This window comes from Hylaeus anthracinus, unplaced genomic scaffold, assembly GCF_026225885.1.
Source record: "Hylaeus anthracinus isolate JK02 unplaced genomic scaffold, UHH_iyHylAnth1.0_haploid 12002, whole genome shotgun sequence".
In the NCBI taxonomy this organism is placed as follows: domain Eukaryota; kingdom Metazoa; phylum Arthropoda; class Insecta; order Hymenoptera; family Colletidae; genus Hylaeus; species Hylaeus anthracinus.
Genome location: NW_026534349.1, coordinates 153,696 through 170,684, shown reverse-complemented (window position 1 = coordinate 170,684; position 16,989 = coordinate 153,696). Strand labels below are relative to the sequence as shown.

The 16,989-nt window shown below is 42.7% G+C and overlaps 1 protein-coding gene across 2 annotated transcripts in view; it reads left to right on the top strand.

The window, feature by feature from the left end:
* LOC128892564 (uncharacterized protein DDB_G0284459) overlaps positions 1 to 16,430 on the top strand; it is a 29,152-nt gene extending 12,722 nt beyond the window's left edge. Inside the window, exons 2-8 of one of the 2 annotated variants that reach the window (XM_054153102.1) lie at positions 1,472 to 1,515; positions 6,586 to 6,713; positions 7,772 to 7,993; positions 11,678 to 12,387; positions 13,193 to 13,392; positions 13,466 to 13,637; positions 13,899 to 16,430. In XM_054153102.1, coding sequence (XP_054009077.1) covers positions 1,479 to 1,515; positions 6,586 to 6,713; positions 7,772 to 7,993; positions 11,678 to 12,387; positions 13,193 to 13,392; positions 13,466 to 13,637; positions 13,899 to 15,531 — 3,102 coding nt within the window. In that variant the 5' untranslated portion in view covers positions 1,472 to 1,478 and the 3' untranslated portion in view covers positions 15,532 to 16,430. Of the gene's footprint in view, positions 1 to 1,468; positions 1,516 to 6,585; positions 6,714 to 7,771; positions 7,994 to 11,677; positions 12,388 to 13,192; positions 13,393 to 13,465; positions 13,638 to 13,898 lie in introns of both variants that reach the window. The other variant, XM_054153101.1, reaches the window with a different exon arrangement.
* The last annotated feature ends 559 nt before the right edge of the window (positions 16,431 to 16,989 follow it).

Below are 16,989 nucleotides of genomic sequence, written 5' to 3'. Positions count from 1 at the left end.
AGAGAGAGAGAGAGAGAGAGAGAGAGAGAGAGAGAGAGAGAGAGAGAGAACCATTTCTAACGTGTAACCAAAATCGATTCTTCGCAAGGTTACTTTCACCGGATTCCTTTTCGCCGAAGAACGTCGTCGAATCTCACGATTAAACCCTGAAGGTCGTTAAAATACACTCGAGTTAAAATATGGCGTTGCTGCATGAATTTCGTCCGTCCTTGATGTACACCAGTGGAGCACGACCTGTTCCGCTAGTGGGCAGAATAAAAATAACATGAAAAATTTCTAAAATACATTCAGCTACATTTCCATTCACTTCCTTCATTTTATCATTATCTCTTCTTATCTGACGTATGGAATTTTTCATTTCTCCACTCATTCGTACTTATAATTGTAGATTGATGCATACAGCATTTTCCAACCTATTCGGAAACAACCCAAAATAACATTTTCTACCCATTTTCGGATAAAAACGTGCACGAACAATACAATTGAATTTGATAGAGTTACGAAAGAAATTGAAGATCACTATTAAACCCTCTATGAGGTTAGATACATCTTTGTTTGAAGTTTTTCAACGTTACATCCGGAAATGTCAAGTGCGCTTATATGACTTTCACTTGTCGGTACAGAAAGCAAGAATCTCGCTACTTCTATAGAAACTATCACTGCAATCATTTATGTTTGATGCTACCCATTCAACAAAAAGTCCGAAACATGCACATTCAACGAAATGTTACATGAATTCTGGCGAGTGTTTAAGTCGACGTAGAGTTTACCAAACGAATAATTTTCTTCTCGAAATGAAAAAAGAAGAAGAAATTCAAGCAAAATAAAAAAAAAATTTGGTTAACCAGATAGAATGCATAAAAAAAAATATAAAACAAATAAAGAAAAATTGTAAGAAACCCTATTAAATTCCTCAAATACCAAATGATATTCCCGGAAATTCTCGTCCTGAAAATTCTATTAGCCAGACCAACAACATAAGAAACGTTTCAAGTAACCAGCACTTGGTCAAGGACGGGTTGCAATGTCGAAACAGCCCTTTTTGGAAGATGTTTGCAGAGTACACGTACCGGGTACCCTTACAGAAACGTGCAGCTGATTTAAGCGATTATTAGAAGCGACGCGCGCACCAGTGACGACACAAAGTCACACCCGGTATTACGTGATCGTGCATTTATATAACACCCACATTATCCTTGCATTATATGGTTAGCAATGGTGACAGCACAGAGAAAGTTCCTATCCGTTCCCATATGCTCGTAGCGGTTGTACATACGGTCTACGCTCGACGTCTGGGCTACGTGTCTCGATTATGCTCGACGTACCTCGGTATAGTGCTTCGATGAATACCTTTTGCGCGGATTTCCCTTCAGTCCTAACCGCGATATCGCGTCGACGACAATGACGCGATAATGTTACGTGACAATTGAAATTTATTGAAAACAACGTTTCCATCTGTTTGTTGCAGCAGCACCAACATGCGGGAGAAAAGGTGGCTTCTGCTCGCTCTGTGCGGTAAGTGAATCCAACTATTGTCTCCGATATTAGTTGGTACGAAAAAGAACGTCCAGACGTTGAACCAGAAATGGGCACAATTTTATCGGTATAATGGATAGAGTGGGGCATGCGACTGCAACCACTTTAATAACTCGTAAGTAACCAGCGAAAACTGGTTTGGAGTTTGGAGACGAATGCTCTACAAGTATGAAGCAACCATTATTTTATGTTATTGGTCCTTTCGTTTTAGTGGGCACGTAATGGGTATCCGAACGTTACATTCGTTTTCTTAACAATTTATGTTGCTTGTTTTTGTAGGCTTTTACAAGTACGTGGATACTATCTTAAATGAATGATTATTAATATACACTACCGATTATTACTGTGCAATCTTTTGTTGATAAATTTCATTTCTGATCTGTACTTGGTATTCAATATTCAATAATATTATATCATACAATATTAAAGTTTTAAATGACATATTAAATCATGATTTAGATACAACATCTGAAAAACACTTTGTTTTGTTGAGTATGTTAATCTGTGTACCTAGTCTAATGTTACTTTAGCAGATATATTAAAATCAATTATGCGAAATGATGTAACTGTAACCACATCGGTAACTCCATCGGCAGCAACTGCATCGCGGACGTTCGTACACGTAAGATATGCAAAATGCAAATGCTTCTTACGCGTACGGAATGTGCATTTATGCATGAAAACATGGATGTTTGTACGTGTACGTGTAGGATAAAAATGTGCAAATTACACGTATACACAATGTAGATAAACCAATAGAACAAAATAGTTGATATAAAACTGATTTATATGTTAAATCCTCGCGAGCAAAATCCTGCTGTCGTCGACGGTAACGCCATTTACCGGCACATCGTGTCCCTTTGTATTTTTGGACTTTCCATATCTGGAGAGGAATGTCGAAGACAGCGGTCGACCTTCCAACCTGCGAGTTTTGCATCGACGCGCACTTCAAGGTTCGTTCACACCGACATTCCGCGCACCCTTGCTGGGCGAGTCCGTTTTATCGAATAAAATTTGATACGTCAACCAACGCGACGAAAGGTGTGTTTTATATTCGCGACGCGAACGTAGGTACGCGTGACGCGCGAAACAGCTTTGCGGAAAGATTCCAAAGAGGAGAAGATGAACCTGTCGAGCATAACAAGGAGCTTCCTTTGTTTCATCGCGACAAACGCACCGAGAACGGGAACCGACCAGCTCCGAAATTCTCGTTCCAAACCAAACAAGATTCACGTAGAGCTTGACGATTTAGTTGAAATTCAAATTGAAATTGTCAATGATTCTTTTCGTGGTACACGAGAAAACATCGACGCTGCTCTACCTTCCTTTCTTGGAACTGATTAGCGAGCAAGGAGGTTCGAAAGCACACGCAATCGCTGTGTCCAGTGGAAGGTTTGAAATCGGTCACGTGACGGTGCGTTAACATTTAACGCGGTTCCTGACATTTTCACCCGTTCGACGACTGTTATTCGTTCCTCGCGAGCAGAGACAGTCGAAAGGCCTTCGAAAACTTGTTTGAAAGCTACCGAACGATACGGCAATACCCTACGCACGCTCACCTCCTCGGGACCACAAAAATTTCCATCCTTGCTCTCAGAGCCACAAGCTCTGCTCGACACATTCCCGAACGATCCTGACCTTCGCGATCCCGATCCACGGGATCGAAGAGGAGTCCACGACCGAGACTCGTGCTCCAGTGCATTGTGGGTGCAAGCAAGGGCGCAATTGCACTCGTCTGCCATGAACATTCCAGTTCTAATCTTTGGAACTGATTTTATACATGGAACAGATTTAACGATAAATTTTAATTTGGAAATATACTGTTTATTTGGAAAGATTTTCAAAAGCGTTTAAAATCTTCACGACTTAACCGAACGGATTATGTGGCGTCTGTCAGTTTCTACTATAATTACGTTTGTTACACTTGTGGGTGCGTCAGCGTCGCGTTTCCATCGAAATTTCCACACGGGTGTTGCCGTCACGTAGGGAAACCAATCTCGTCACGCCCTTTTTAATGAAAATGTCAGGACGTTCCCATTCGAGTGGGAATCGGACAATCGTCAGAGCGATACGCGATCGAGGTGGAGCAATCTGTTTACGAGCGTCGGTAGACTGTTTCGTCACGAAATTGTGTTTCGCCGTTACGTTTCTAGCTGGGCCGTGCCCACGCGAGCGTTTCCCACAAACGGAATGCGAGCACCGTTCCCATAATTCATTTTTATGCAACGTCGTCGGTACTCGTTATCGATCCCGGCTTGGACAGACCGAGATCCCGTTACGAATGTGTACACGGGACTGTCGGTAGGTGTGTTTTTCAGCATCGAGGACGTCTACTCGCGAGAAAAACCTTCACACCGAAATTTCGTCAATGGTAAATAAAAGTGTCGTCATTCGTCGAAAGACGCACGGATAAATAATTTGATAGCCCAGCGGAACACTTGAGCTTGGATCAAGAAATTTATCTATGGTTCTTCTCCCCTTGAGAGTGCTTTGGCAAATATTTTTTTAAAGATATCATTCGTCTGATTGAAATGAATTTCATTTCTGTGAATATACGATAACCTTTTAAAAAATATTCTTCACTTAGATTCCACGCCAGTATTTTGAAAATCAAAGGTTAGACAACGCTACCATTCCTTAAGCTTCCAGATCCTATTGGTAGACTACAACTCTAGCAGAAATTTTATACAATTCTGGTATATAAACTAAGATTTGGATTGTTTTCTGATGGAAATATGGCATAATCTTGACAGAAGTCAGAACATTACTCTACACGATAAAATGATCCATAGAAAGCTCGAGAGACGGCGAAAGTATTTGGTTTTTCATCCAATGACAGGTTATCCTGTTTTGTTCGAACCGCTCTTGTTAATCCGTTGGCCTTGAACCGGTTCCCCTTAATTAGGCGTAGCTAGTCTAAAAAGAATTTATTAAGACTATCGAGGAGTAACTCCCACTATACCAATGATCGGCAACCGATTGCGAGCGACAGGTAACTCGCAGCAGTGAATTTACTGGCTCGTGCTAGCTTAAAGTGACATCAAGTTGAGCTCATTGTTTAATTCGTTTCATTTTTATTCGTAGATGTTGCTACTGAAAATGTATAAAGTTATATCGTAGGTCACTTTCGAGAAATAGTCAAGCTGATAAGTTAATGGAAACCTTGCTTTGAAAGGTATTCTAAATATTATGCCTTAAAGATAAATATTCAGTCACGAGGAAGCATTGTAAACTATTTTTCTTTAAAAGAAAAAACATATTACAAAAATACAATTCTTCCATTTCAAACTATTCCCTTCTTTCTTTCCATTTATTTTGTATATATTCAAAATCATACATTTATTGTGAATACATTTATTTGTATTTACATTTATTTTGTATGATAGTAACTTCAAGATTGGCTGGCGATCACTGTACCAGGTGTAACTACCTTGTACCTTCATCTCTGTTCGCTTCGCGTTGGCTACACCCTATTGTTACAAGACTAATAGGATAGATATAGAGTCTCCTAGCGAAGCAACATCTGGTAGAAAAGTGTGAGAAAGTAACCATCTATCGAAAGACAAAGCCGAATAGGTTTCATTGGCAGTATGGAGACAAAGGAAGGTTGCGCCACAACTACTCTTCTATACAGGGTATATCGTGATATGTGGCGAATTGGAAACGTAAAACAATGGAAAAAGTTCGTACAAACATGTGCCTCAATCGACCTTGTTCTCAAGGTATTTGCCATTTTTTTGCTTAATTGCAAACTAAGCTGAAGAAACATTGATCTAATTATTAATGGGTCTGATGAGAGAGAGAACAGATATTTGAAAACTTGCTGGGCTACGGAATATATCCGAGTAACACAAAGGATGTGTTGCACAATAGAGATCCTTATTTGAAAAATAAATTACCATAAACGTGATTGAAAATCAAACATAAATTGTCCTTCTTCTTTTCTATTATATAATTTACTGGTTAGACTTTTCAAATGATCGCCTATCCACACCCATAGTTGAACGTATAGTGACAAGAACATGTTTTCTACCAGCCTACAGAATCTATTAAAATTCTGAATGCAGCAAGAGGAGAAACGACAATCGTCCACGAACAGAAACGTCGATCGTTTGTTACCGCGCCCAAGTAGAATAGGTTTCTTTAACTGGTTTAACATATCGCGAGCGATCTATACGGATAACTATAAATCAACGAAAGCCGGTGAAAGAACATGATCAATAGACAGCCTTGATCCGCTTGAAAACAATTGCCCAACCGAATGAACGCGTTCACCTGCGCCGCGAAAATTGCGACACTTACGCTGTGCAGGTACTAGCTCTTCTCTCGCGCACTGGTTTTGCAACGTCGAAGCTTCTTCGTGATTTACGCAACCCGCGGATGCGTGGCGGCCTTTGATTGTTTCGTGTCTTAGTCGCGGCGACGACCGATCCACTCGTCGTATCCACTCTCTACATCCAGTAGCTAAACGAATCGAACTTATCTCTCTTTTCTCTTATATCTCCAGGGGGAAAAATTTACAGAAGAGAATATAGCACCCACTACGTTAGTATTTCCCTATTTTTGGTAAATTTATGTACTCGAGAAATGAATGCACTATAAATTCAAGTCGTCATACCAAGTTTCATAATTTTCTGATAAATCATTCTTGAAATATGAACCAGAACAAAAGTCAACGTACATAAATACACAAACACGTACACTCGTAGGTGTAGAAATTGTTACTGAATTAAATAGCATCCAAACATAGAAATATATTCAAGGGTATAGAATATTTGCATGAATGAAGTGGAATTTTTATGATCCATAATAGATAATGATCCATACTAAATTGTTATAATCCATACATAAAAGTAAGCACGCCAAATTCTCATAACTTTCATATAATCACTTGTGCGATATAAAGTAAAGCAAACCAGGCCTGACATGCACACATCTTTACACGTGTAATGTCCTAAAAAATGTAATAATATCGTATAAACATGGGCCATACACCATGTAAATGTCGTTCAGCCGGTTTCCGTTCTGATGTTTTCCATCGAATTTCAGGTATCGTTTTGGCCAATGCAGTTTCGGCTGCAGTGAAGCCAACCAGGCCGAAATTCAAGATCGCGACAACCTCGACTACAACAACGTCGACAACCACTACCGAGGAGAACGAGAACGAGGATCCAGAGGTAAATCTGCTTTCTAACGTCCGATTGCTTCTCAAAGTTTTTCGCGAACAGCCGTTTTTCGAATCATCGAATCGAGACGTTGCGCCCGCGCCGATGTATTTACAGTGCAACAGCTTGCAACGATCGCGGTAGCATCACCGTTATTGCATTATCTACGTGTACCGGAATAGAACCGAGAGATCGTTTATCGTCTATGATGGAAATCGCGGCAACGATGCTGCAGTCACGACACCACACAACGCGTCTATTTCTCCAGCTGCGTGTTCGTGCGCCTAACGAGGACTCGGAATGAAAACGAAGACATAGTTGGTGTCTATGATGAGGATCGACTAAACCTAAAACACTTTCTACCCCAATGATTGGTAGCTCTTCTTAGCACAAAACTTGACAATCGATTTTCCCCGGAATTTCAACGGATCAATTTGTCATCCCCTTAATTTATTAAGGGAATCGTATACTCGAAGCATACTCAGAAGAAAACTCAATCATAGAGGGATTAAAAATGTTTGATATTTGTTTGTAATGATCAACAAATGTAAATTTTCGAATCATCAAGTATAATCAATCAATCTCTATCTCTAATTCTTTGTAGCTTCCCTCTGGATTTATCATAGTTTATCGCTATCTCTCGATATTCTTTAATCACGGCAGAGCCGATGTTAACATTAATTAACGTGTTCCAAGCTACCGTAATGGCACGTACACAACAGGTTCACCTTCGCACATAAAACGACGCCGTGACATCACCAAACGCGCATCAAGAGCTCATCACCGACCATCACCGCGAGCGACGCTCAATCTGCCATAGGATAAGGGAATATTCTTGCTTGGCTACTGCTAAACTAGGGCATCTTCGGAATTTTATAAAACTAGAATATATATCTATGTTGCACATATCTATGATGCATATATTTTGTTACATAAGTGACATCAATTTATTACAGGAAAATTGAATTTTCATTTATTTTCATTTGTTGTTTTCGACCATTTCAATAACTATCGTCTTTTGAAACGAATTATTTCAACTAACGTGACGATCGATTTTTAAATTCTTCCAGCCAACGACAACGACGGTTGCTACTGAGACGAACGGGACAACGGGGCACACCCTGACGGGAATTCCCCAGATCGACTACATCTGGGATCCTAATTTGCCACGTGAACTGAACGGTTACAATCTCAGCGACTATCCATTCTACAACAGCATACCAGAGGACATCGACTTCAAATGCGACGGGTTGCACGATGGGTTCTACGCGAGCGTGCCTCACAAATGTCAGGTGAGAAGGCGACATCGATATCGCCGAGCTTTGTGTTCCTTTCGGTAACGTCATCGTTCAGAGACGCGCATAACGTTGGCGTTGGTATACGCCAAGCCTCCACTTAGTCGGAGATTAATTTTCCAAAAACTATCAAATTTTTAAATAATATAAATCGACTTTTAAAGTAACACCAATATGAAGACTCGAATTATGTAAATCTGAAATCTTTTAAATCAAGAAAATGTACAGACTGTAAAAAGTTCAACGATGTTTCGAACGTTCCCATGGAATGCATTTCGGTCGATTCGTTTTTTACGTGTATCGCGGTTTGTTATTCAGAACAGCGTTCTTAATTACGTAGAAGTTTATTCAGCCCCATTTCGTAAAACCTTGGCATGCAAAACAAAAATTCGACGCGGCAGGGAGAGCGTGTATCGCGTAAAAGATCGTACGTCGAAGGACACTTGACGTCGACGTCGGTGTGGGAAAGCAGCTGTTTGCTTTCGGACTAGACACGTTTCGCGGTGGTGATCACCAGCGGACCTTTTTAGACTCGGTCTAATAACGTCCAGTTTCTCGGGGAATACATCGATCCATATCGTTGCATTCTCGTGGAATCTCGGCGTGCCCCATTATAGGATACCTTGACAATGACAATATATTGTTACAATTATCAAGCACTCGTTGGTTAACACTGAGAAAAAGATAACTTACTATACGATAGTTCAAAGCCCTAGGAAGTTATAAACTTTAAAGCTTATGGACTCTACTATAATTTATGGTGGCACAAGTACCTATCACGAGACAAACATCTAATTCTTACTCTAAGCTTGCAGTGGCGGCTCTTCGTTTCCCCCTACAGGGGTACTCACGGCGGGAACCACGAGTACGTGGCCACTTGCTTAACTATGACTCCTCCAAGACTGATCTCGGATACTAGATCGTCGGACCAATCCGACACCCCGGCCGACCGTCTTTAGAAAGTCATAGTCACTCCCGGCAATCTCAACAAACGTGAAAAAAAGAGTTTCCGACATGGTATATCGTCTATTCGCGTAACGATCCGTAATGGCAGTGTTCCCTCCAGCAAAGGGAACAGCCCATCGATCGCGATCACGGCAGACGAACGTCCTTTTCGATTTCTACCTCGATCCCACGCGATCACGGACAACCGTGAAACGAAAGCGAGTCCTCGAGCGAAATACGGATGCAAAAAAATCTCTGCAACGCTCTGCTAGGATCGTTTCACCGTCAGTTCGAACTTGAGAGATTCAAACTCGCTCTCGAGAACAAACGTAGATTGTTCGCTTTAATTTTAAGTGGATTCGTTAGTTTCGGGTGTAAGATCTCTCATTCATCTATCAAAAGAGAGGCTTCTGGTCACTGTTATTGTTTCAGTGTAAACATTCTTATCGCGATTACAAGAAGCACAGTCTCGATACCTCGGGGGAAGAGTTGGAGGGCTCCTCGAGGATGAACAGATCTGTCGCGGTTCGATACACTTCCCGGCCCTGACCGTTCCAACGTTTGCTTGGAACTATCTTGGGATTGTGAAAGCGATTGCAAAGTATCCCTTTCCGACGTTTCTTATCGATCGTCTTGGCCGGGCTACCAAGCGAACGGGCCATTGTCATGCAAATGTTTGCGGATTCGCTTCCCTAGAGTGCTCGCGGTCCGAACCGGATGCGGGACGGGGAAAAAACACAAGAAAATTCGCTGCGAAACGCTCGCGATCGAGAGAGCGGTCGATTCGACGCGGGTTACGCTCCGACGAAGTTGTAATCGCCAGAACCGATTTCCCAATCGAGATTCTCTAATGAACGCTCGCTGGGCAGAGTCGACGTCGTCATAAGGTAGGCCAAGCAGGGAATGGTACAAAGAAATTATTCCATCTTTATCGATGACGCGACTATCAAAAATAACAAATAGGAATTAATTCTGTCTCTTTATATTCGTATACTATAACTCCAGTCTAAATAGAAATGTTTACTCGTCGTTCGTACGATTGTCTCGTTATAATGTGACATATCTGTTCACGAGTCTCCTGCTTGTCGATGAATAGAGTAAAATATTTTGACCACTCGTGCCCGACCCGACAATCCCAAACGAGGAACGCAAACCACTAAATTATCACGCAACGGCTTTCGCTAGACTACTCCTGCTAATATTTCATAATAACGCTAATAACAGTATGGTCGAAGACGTTCTAAGCCCGCAGTACCATAGACTCCCTTCTTTGCCAAGCTAACAACCAAAACTAAAGCGTCTGCTCTGTTATGCCCATGCGTGACTAACGGAAGATTAATTTGTTCGGTTTTGGAAGTTTGTGGTCAGACCGGGCACGTTTGACATTTAACCGAGTACAAGTTGAGCAAGCCCCATCCATCAGCGGAAAATCGTTGAACCGAGCCACGTCAAGATGCTTAGAGACAACGATTCCGAGTAATTTTCAGCCGAGCAAGCGTTCTTGTCATGCAAATACACAACGAGTCACTTCCTGCAATCTGGAACACAGGAGACGCCAACTTTCCAATAAAACTACCAAAGCTCAGAGAAACTCTGCGCCGCGTCGGTTAGGAGTAATAAGCGCGCAAACAAAAAGATTTCCACGACGGAAAATCACGGGTACGAGGAAAACGCGTGGCTGACGATTAAATGGCGGCGAGGAGAATCGAGCGACGCGCTGACAACGAGTGGAGCATTGTCCCCTCTATATTTATCGAAGAAATTTGACTAATTTCAATGAATGGTTCATGTTTCTAAATCAATTTCTGATTGTACGTATATTACACATATGGGACGTTTATTCGTGTACATATTTATAATGGACAATTGATTTGGAAACACGAATAGAATATAGAGGATACGAATACTTATAGGGCTGACTGTAATTTAATAAATATACACAAAATTTAAATGTGTCTTTGAATTTTTCATAAAAATTGCCACGAACTTTCTGAACAACCCAATACATAACTTTTGTTACTAAAGCTCTAATAACTACTTGTAACAAGTCTGAGTACGAGTGATGGTGGTCAGCCCTGATTTGAACCATGAATTTCCAAAAATGGTCCCAAAAAGTCGTATTACTTGTCCCTCGCAACTGATGAAAATTTCTTTATTTTTACCAAGTATACCACACCACTTGGTATTCCGGCCTCTTGTAGCACGCAAATATTCTATGTTGCAAAGTTCCGTTTGGAAAAGTTATGACGAACAAACAAGCAGCGAGCAATTCAGAGAAACGAAACCAAACGTTGGTTTGCGACGAGCGAGGACGTGCTCTGAATGATTCTAGATGATTCCTCCAGATAATCCGACGTGGCGATACGTGCCAGACAATCGCGGATACCCTTACAAAGACAAGTTGCTCGTAGATGGTAGAGTCGTGTGTCTCGGAGCAATTACTCGCGTGCACGTACTCTCGGTGTGAAAGCTATGGTAGCGTCCAGCGTCTGTCTTGGGTGAAAAGTGTGCTAACGGTGTCGTCGAAACTGCCCCATTCTTTCCCCGATATAACAAAATGGAGGAAACATTCTGCCTCGAATTCGGATGCGAGTCTAATTTCCGGAAAATTGCGAAACGTACTAAAGTAATAGGCTCAAATCAGAGATAAAGGGATAAAGGGGTAGATAAAGGGTACTTGATACTAGAATAGAATTACGAGTTTTAGAGGGTTAACCATCTCTTTTCTTCTTCAAGGTGTATCATCACTGTCTCTTCGGTACGAGGTACGACTTCCTCTGCGCGAACTTTACTGCGTTCGACCAGAAGACCTTCATCTGTCACTTCGTGTCCGAGGTCGACTGTGCCAACTCGAAAAAGTACTGGCATAGGAACGACGCCCTCTACAAGGCGGCGACAACCACGACGACGTCCACCTCGACGACCACGACGACGACGACGACGCCGTCGCCAGCTCCTGTGGAAGCAGGACGATCGAGAGACAGGGATCCTCCGAGAAGAAGATGGCCATTGAGAAGACGACCTGCGTACGATTACTACGACGATGAGTACTACGACGACGAGTACAGTCGCCCTCGTGGCTATAGTAGGGACGATTACGACTACGAAGACAGAAAGTACACAAGGGACAGGCATCGAGAGTTCAGAGATCGAGATCGCGATTTTCGAGAGAGAGATGGTCCAAGACCAAGAGACGGAATTGTCAGGGACGACAGAGATCGAGATACGAGTGCCAGGGACAGATATCAGAACAGAAACAATAGGAGAGATCCTACCAGGATGAGGGACCTGTTACATCCTCTGGAAGAAGACGCAAAGGTCAGGCCAAGAGACCCTGAATCAGGACCGAGGTCTGCTTCCAGAGAGGTCGACGAGGCGGAGCTGGAAGATCGACGAAGCGATTCTAGAGTCAGGGACACCGACGACCGTCGGTACTCTGATAAAAGGTAGTTCGCTGTGTCGACTAAGCATCCCGTCGAACAATAACGAACAGACCATGTAAAATTCCATTCTAATTTCTTCACTTATTACTAATTACTTCACTTATTATTAAACTCTTATTATATACTTTTGCGCAAATCTGCACCCTAGTATTTTTTTACAATTTTTAAATAGGTTTCGTATATGCACTCGTGCTAAATGCCTTGAAAATTAGAGAACAGAAAATAGAAATAAATGTTTACATACTGAATCGGTAAAATCACTTAATTAAGAAAACACTTTTGTTTTTAAATGTATAGAAATCGATCGAAAAATTGCAACAATATAAATCTTCCAACAAACGCTATGAATTTCAAACTTGTTACCCATATATTTCTATATTCCTTCTACACTGGACAAATATCGATTAAATATTGTTTCTTGATTCCTTAGAATGTACAAATGCATGGTACGTATAGGTGTCGCGCGACAAGATATACGCCTAGTCTCGCTTATCGCTTTTTAACGCACACACACCACCTCTACTCGCTTGTACCAGCAATTACGGGACACCCCGTCCTATATATCTTATCTCATATTCACGTAATATACGTTAAGTACACACACAACTACCAAACCACACGTATAAAAAAAAAATTACTAGCGACGATCTAGATACCAAAGTTCCACCAAACAGCGTGGCTGATGTCCATTTCTTCTCGCGACTACTATAAAAAATCTCTTTTTATAACAACTACCAAGGACTAGCCATTCTTCGACATTATTACATTCTCCAGTCGTTTATCAACTTCATGGCGAATTTTCCTACAGATACAGGGACGAGTACGACGACAAAGTGTCTGCTCCCTCGTCTGCGGTCACGGAGACGAAACTGGATGGCCTGGTGAAGCCTGCGGCACCCATAGCTTCCGTTTACGCGCGACCAAGAGCCCCACCAAAAATTCGAAGACCAGTCCCGCTCTCTGAACAGGACAAATACGCTTACAAATCGACCACCGTTCAGCCCACAGGTACCTTTACATAACTTACGTACCGACTATAACAAGCTATCAACTACATATATGTATCGATGATTGCGTGCAGAGGATTCTCGAAGGAGACCCGTGGACATGGCAGAAGACGATTACTACGAGGACGAACTGGAGGATTTTCGTCCAGTTCGAAGACCGCATAGAAGAAGACCGTCCTACAGAGAAAGAGAGAGAGATTTCTACGATAGCAGGGACAGAGAAAGGGACAGAGACCGAGTCTTCAGGTAGGGTAACGTACGTACACAACACCGATACAATTATATTCGTCTGTCGTAACCGATTAATCAAAACACATCACCGCGACATCATGTCAACCGATTTCGTTGGTCACATGTAACACACAGTAACAAACATTCGTGCCAGCGCAGCATCGCATTCAATGATCGTACAAGTTTTCACGTGGGAATAGTTTTATAATAGTGTGACACAAAACCATGAAAAATGTTCGATCAGCATCCGCGAGTTAACAAAAGTGTCGATTTCAGAGGCCGTTACCGAGACGAGGAGGAGGAGGAGGAGGAGGAGCTGCGGCCTAGAAAACACCCCGATCGCTCGAGAGATCGCTACTACGATCGAGAGAGGGATCGAGGTGACGACAGAGGCGTCGATCGAGGAAGAGATCGATCCCTCGACCGTAGCAAAGATCGGCCCGTGGACCGTGATCGTGGACGAACGCAAGACGCTGACAAATCGGACAGACCTTACTCGACTCGAGTTCTGGACAGAGAAAGGGACGTGGACCGTTCTAGAACTGGCTCCAGAGGGAAAGAGCTGCAAGACAGCACCGATTTGACTGGCAGGAAATCCAACGGTTACGATAGAACGACTAGCAGCGCGACAACGACAACGTGTCTGCCCGAGCAGCTGGTTCACAAATCCGAATCAAACGCCAAGGATCCAGTGAACGATCGTTCCGAGAGACCAACGCAAGAAAGGCCAGCCAGACCACTGCAAAGCTCGCCGACACGACCACCACCGATCGAACAAGGGGAACCTCATAGAACGAACCAGCAGCAGTCCGCCGAGTACCCAGAAAGGGACCAGGACGATAGACGCGAGCAGAGTCAGTACCAGACTGGCTCTTTGGAGGAATATTCGCAAGATTACTACGACGAACCTGATGATCCACCTGCTCCACCCCCGCGAGCCACGGTCCGCATCGTGAAACGACCATTCCTACCGTCCAGAGGCGGAAATTCCAACCCGAGGGGCTTGTCGTCGGTCGGCTCGAAGGCCACCACGCCTAAACGGGAAGAAGATAGACCGACGGAGAGGAGCACGGTTCAGGAGAGACCCAACAACTACTACGGGCACGACACGAACCAACAGAGTCCCTCGCCTCGTCAGGAATCCAAGGCGCGACAAGAAGAGAAGGAAAGCTACGACGCGTACAAAGCTATTCACATCGAAAGTCAACGCGAGCATACCTCGGACGACTACGACACGTCCATAGCCAGACCTGCGGTTCGACGACCTGTCGATCGACAGCGGGAGAACGAGCACAAGTCTGCGGACGAACCGTATACTAGAGGAACTAAGCAAGGACAGCAGCAGGCCGATCGACAGGATTTTGATGATGGGTTGGCCAAGTGGCCCTCCGAAGACTATTCTTCGGAGGGAAACGCCCAGACTCCGAGTTCCTCGGTTCGGAACAAGGGAAGACTGACTGCCAGTGAGAGCCCTAACGTCTACGGATCCTCGTATAAAACTGACGAGAACCAAGAGCATCCTACCGGTCCAGCCAATCTCAGGGTGAAGCAGAGGATCAACGAGGTGACGCATCGACTCCAGGATATCCCAGAGAGCGAGTACGACGTCACTTTAAATGACGCCTTGACGCCCACGTTAAATCAAGAACCTAATCTGCCCAGCGGATTCGTGCTGCCACTTCATAGACAGATAGGAAGAGATCCAGTCCTCGAATCGTCTGAAAACAATTACAAGGTGTCAAGGCCGGTTAATCAACAACAGAAGCCCTTCGTGGCCAGTCCTCAGTTTCTACCCGCAGCCAATGGGGACAGGCTGAGAACCATGTACTACAGACCATCAGAGTCGATTCAGCTCAGCGGAACGCAGTACCGGCAGACCGGACCGTGGCAAGATTACACCGGATATTGATACTAATTCCAACGCGTAAAGTACATTCGGAATGTCGAAAAGCTTCGGTATGTTACTTTTCTCGATTCGTGGACGAGTGAAATCCACTTGGGTCGCCATCGAATTGGTTATATACAGAGTTGGATGAATGTTGTTCCGAACAACGAATAAGGAATTACGAATAAATCTGCGATTCGAATAAGAGTTTATTCTTTACTCGAAAGGTTCCGTAAACGAATGAACGTCGTCAAGAAGCGACGTTTATTTGTAAACATCGAGTTGTTCGATCGAAACTTTATTCGTCATTCTGGAATAACTAGATTTACTCGCGACTTTTATTCGAATATTGTTCCAACTAGAATTGATTCGAAACAATCTGTTTGAAATTTTATTCGAATAACGTCCAGCTCTAATTGAAAGTAATCTCCGTGTAATTCAAACGAAATCGAGTCCTCGGCGTTTTAGTTATTCGGAGGTTAACCGTACATACATAGTCGAGGGAACAGTAGTGACTTCCGACTTGTTTTGGGAACAAGAAAACATTATTGGACTATAGGTCACGTCGGTCCGACTTTTCGATGTCTTTCATGCAGGAGAAACCGGATTGCTTCCGTGTTTCGGATTCTTCAAAATAAAATACGAATATTTAAATAATCAAATAATTATCGTGATGTTGACAAGCATCGAGCGTAGCAACAAGATCGAACAGAGTACTCTAAAAGTAACGATAAACGCAATCACGGATCTATACTTATCGAGGCCTGAACTTCATTGCTTTTGCGGACTCTTTTTTTCTTTTCTGAAATATTTTGCCAAGGACAAAAAGGTATTGCTGTGAAAATTTACTTATCCTCCCACTATTTTGCGACCGTCGGTACTCAGTGTTGCGTAGGAAAAAACAGCCAACAAATATTTGGTCATAAATTGTGTTTTCTTTCTTTAATTCAGTATGATATATCCATATCATAACGTTGCCTGTAAAGTAACGAATTAAACATTAAATTATAATATTCCATTCTTCATGAAGAAAGCAATTTTACTTCTATACTGCTAAATAGTAATTACATTAATGATTTGAGATGAACGAATAAGAAGCTGATGGTGGCTCCTAGTTGGGGGTCAAAAGCCAAGTTTCGTTAGTTCGATCGTGTTCCATACTTGTTCATCGTATAAATAGGATAATTGAATAGAATCGCAAAGCTGCAATTTAGAATGGTACTCCAACGATAGAATTCATCTTAAATTTCTTTTTTCTAACATTACCGCTACGAGATTTACGTTTTCCTATTCGAATGCGTTTTAAACACTAATTGATCCAGCGGTGAAATTGGAGAATGTATAAAATTCGGGTCGAAGGTGTAAATCGTCCCATGGTTGTTCTACTTTCGGTTAAGCTTGTAAATACGCACACGATTATGCCTAATTTTACCATGTTTCTTTTCGAATTAAATTATTAGCCTAAGCGCGAGATACGCGTTA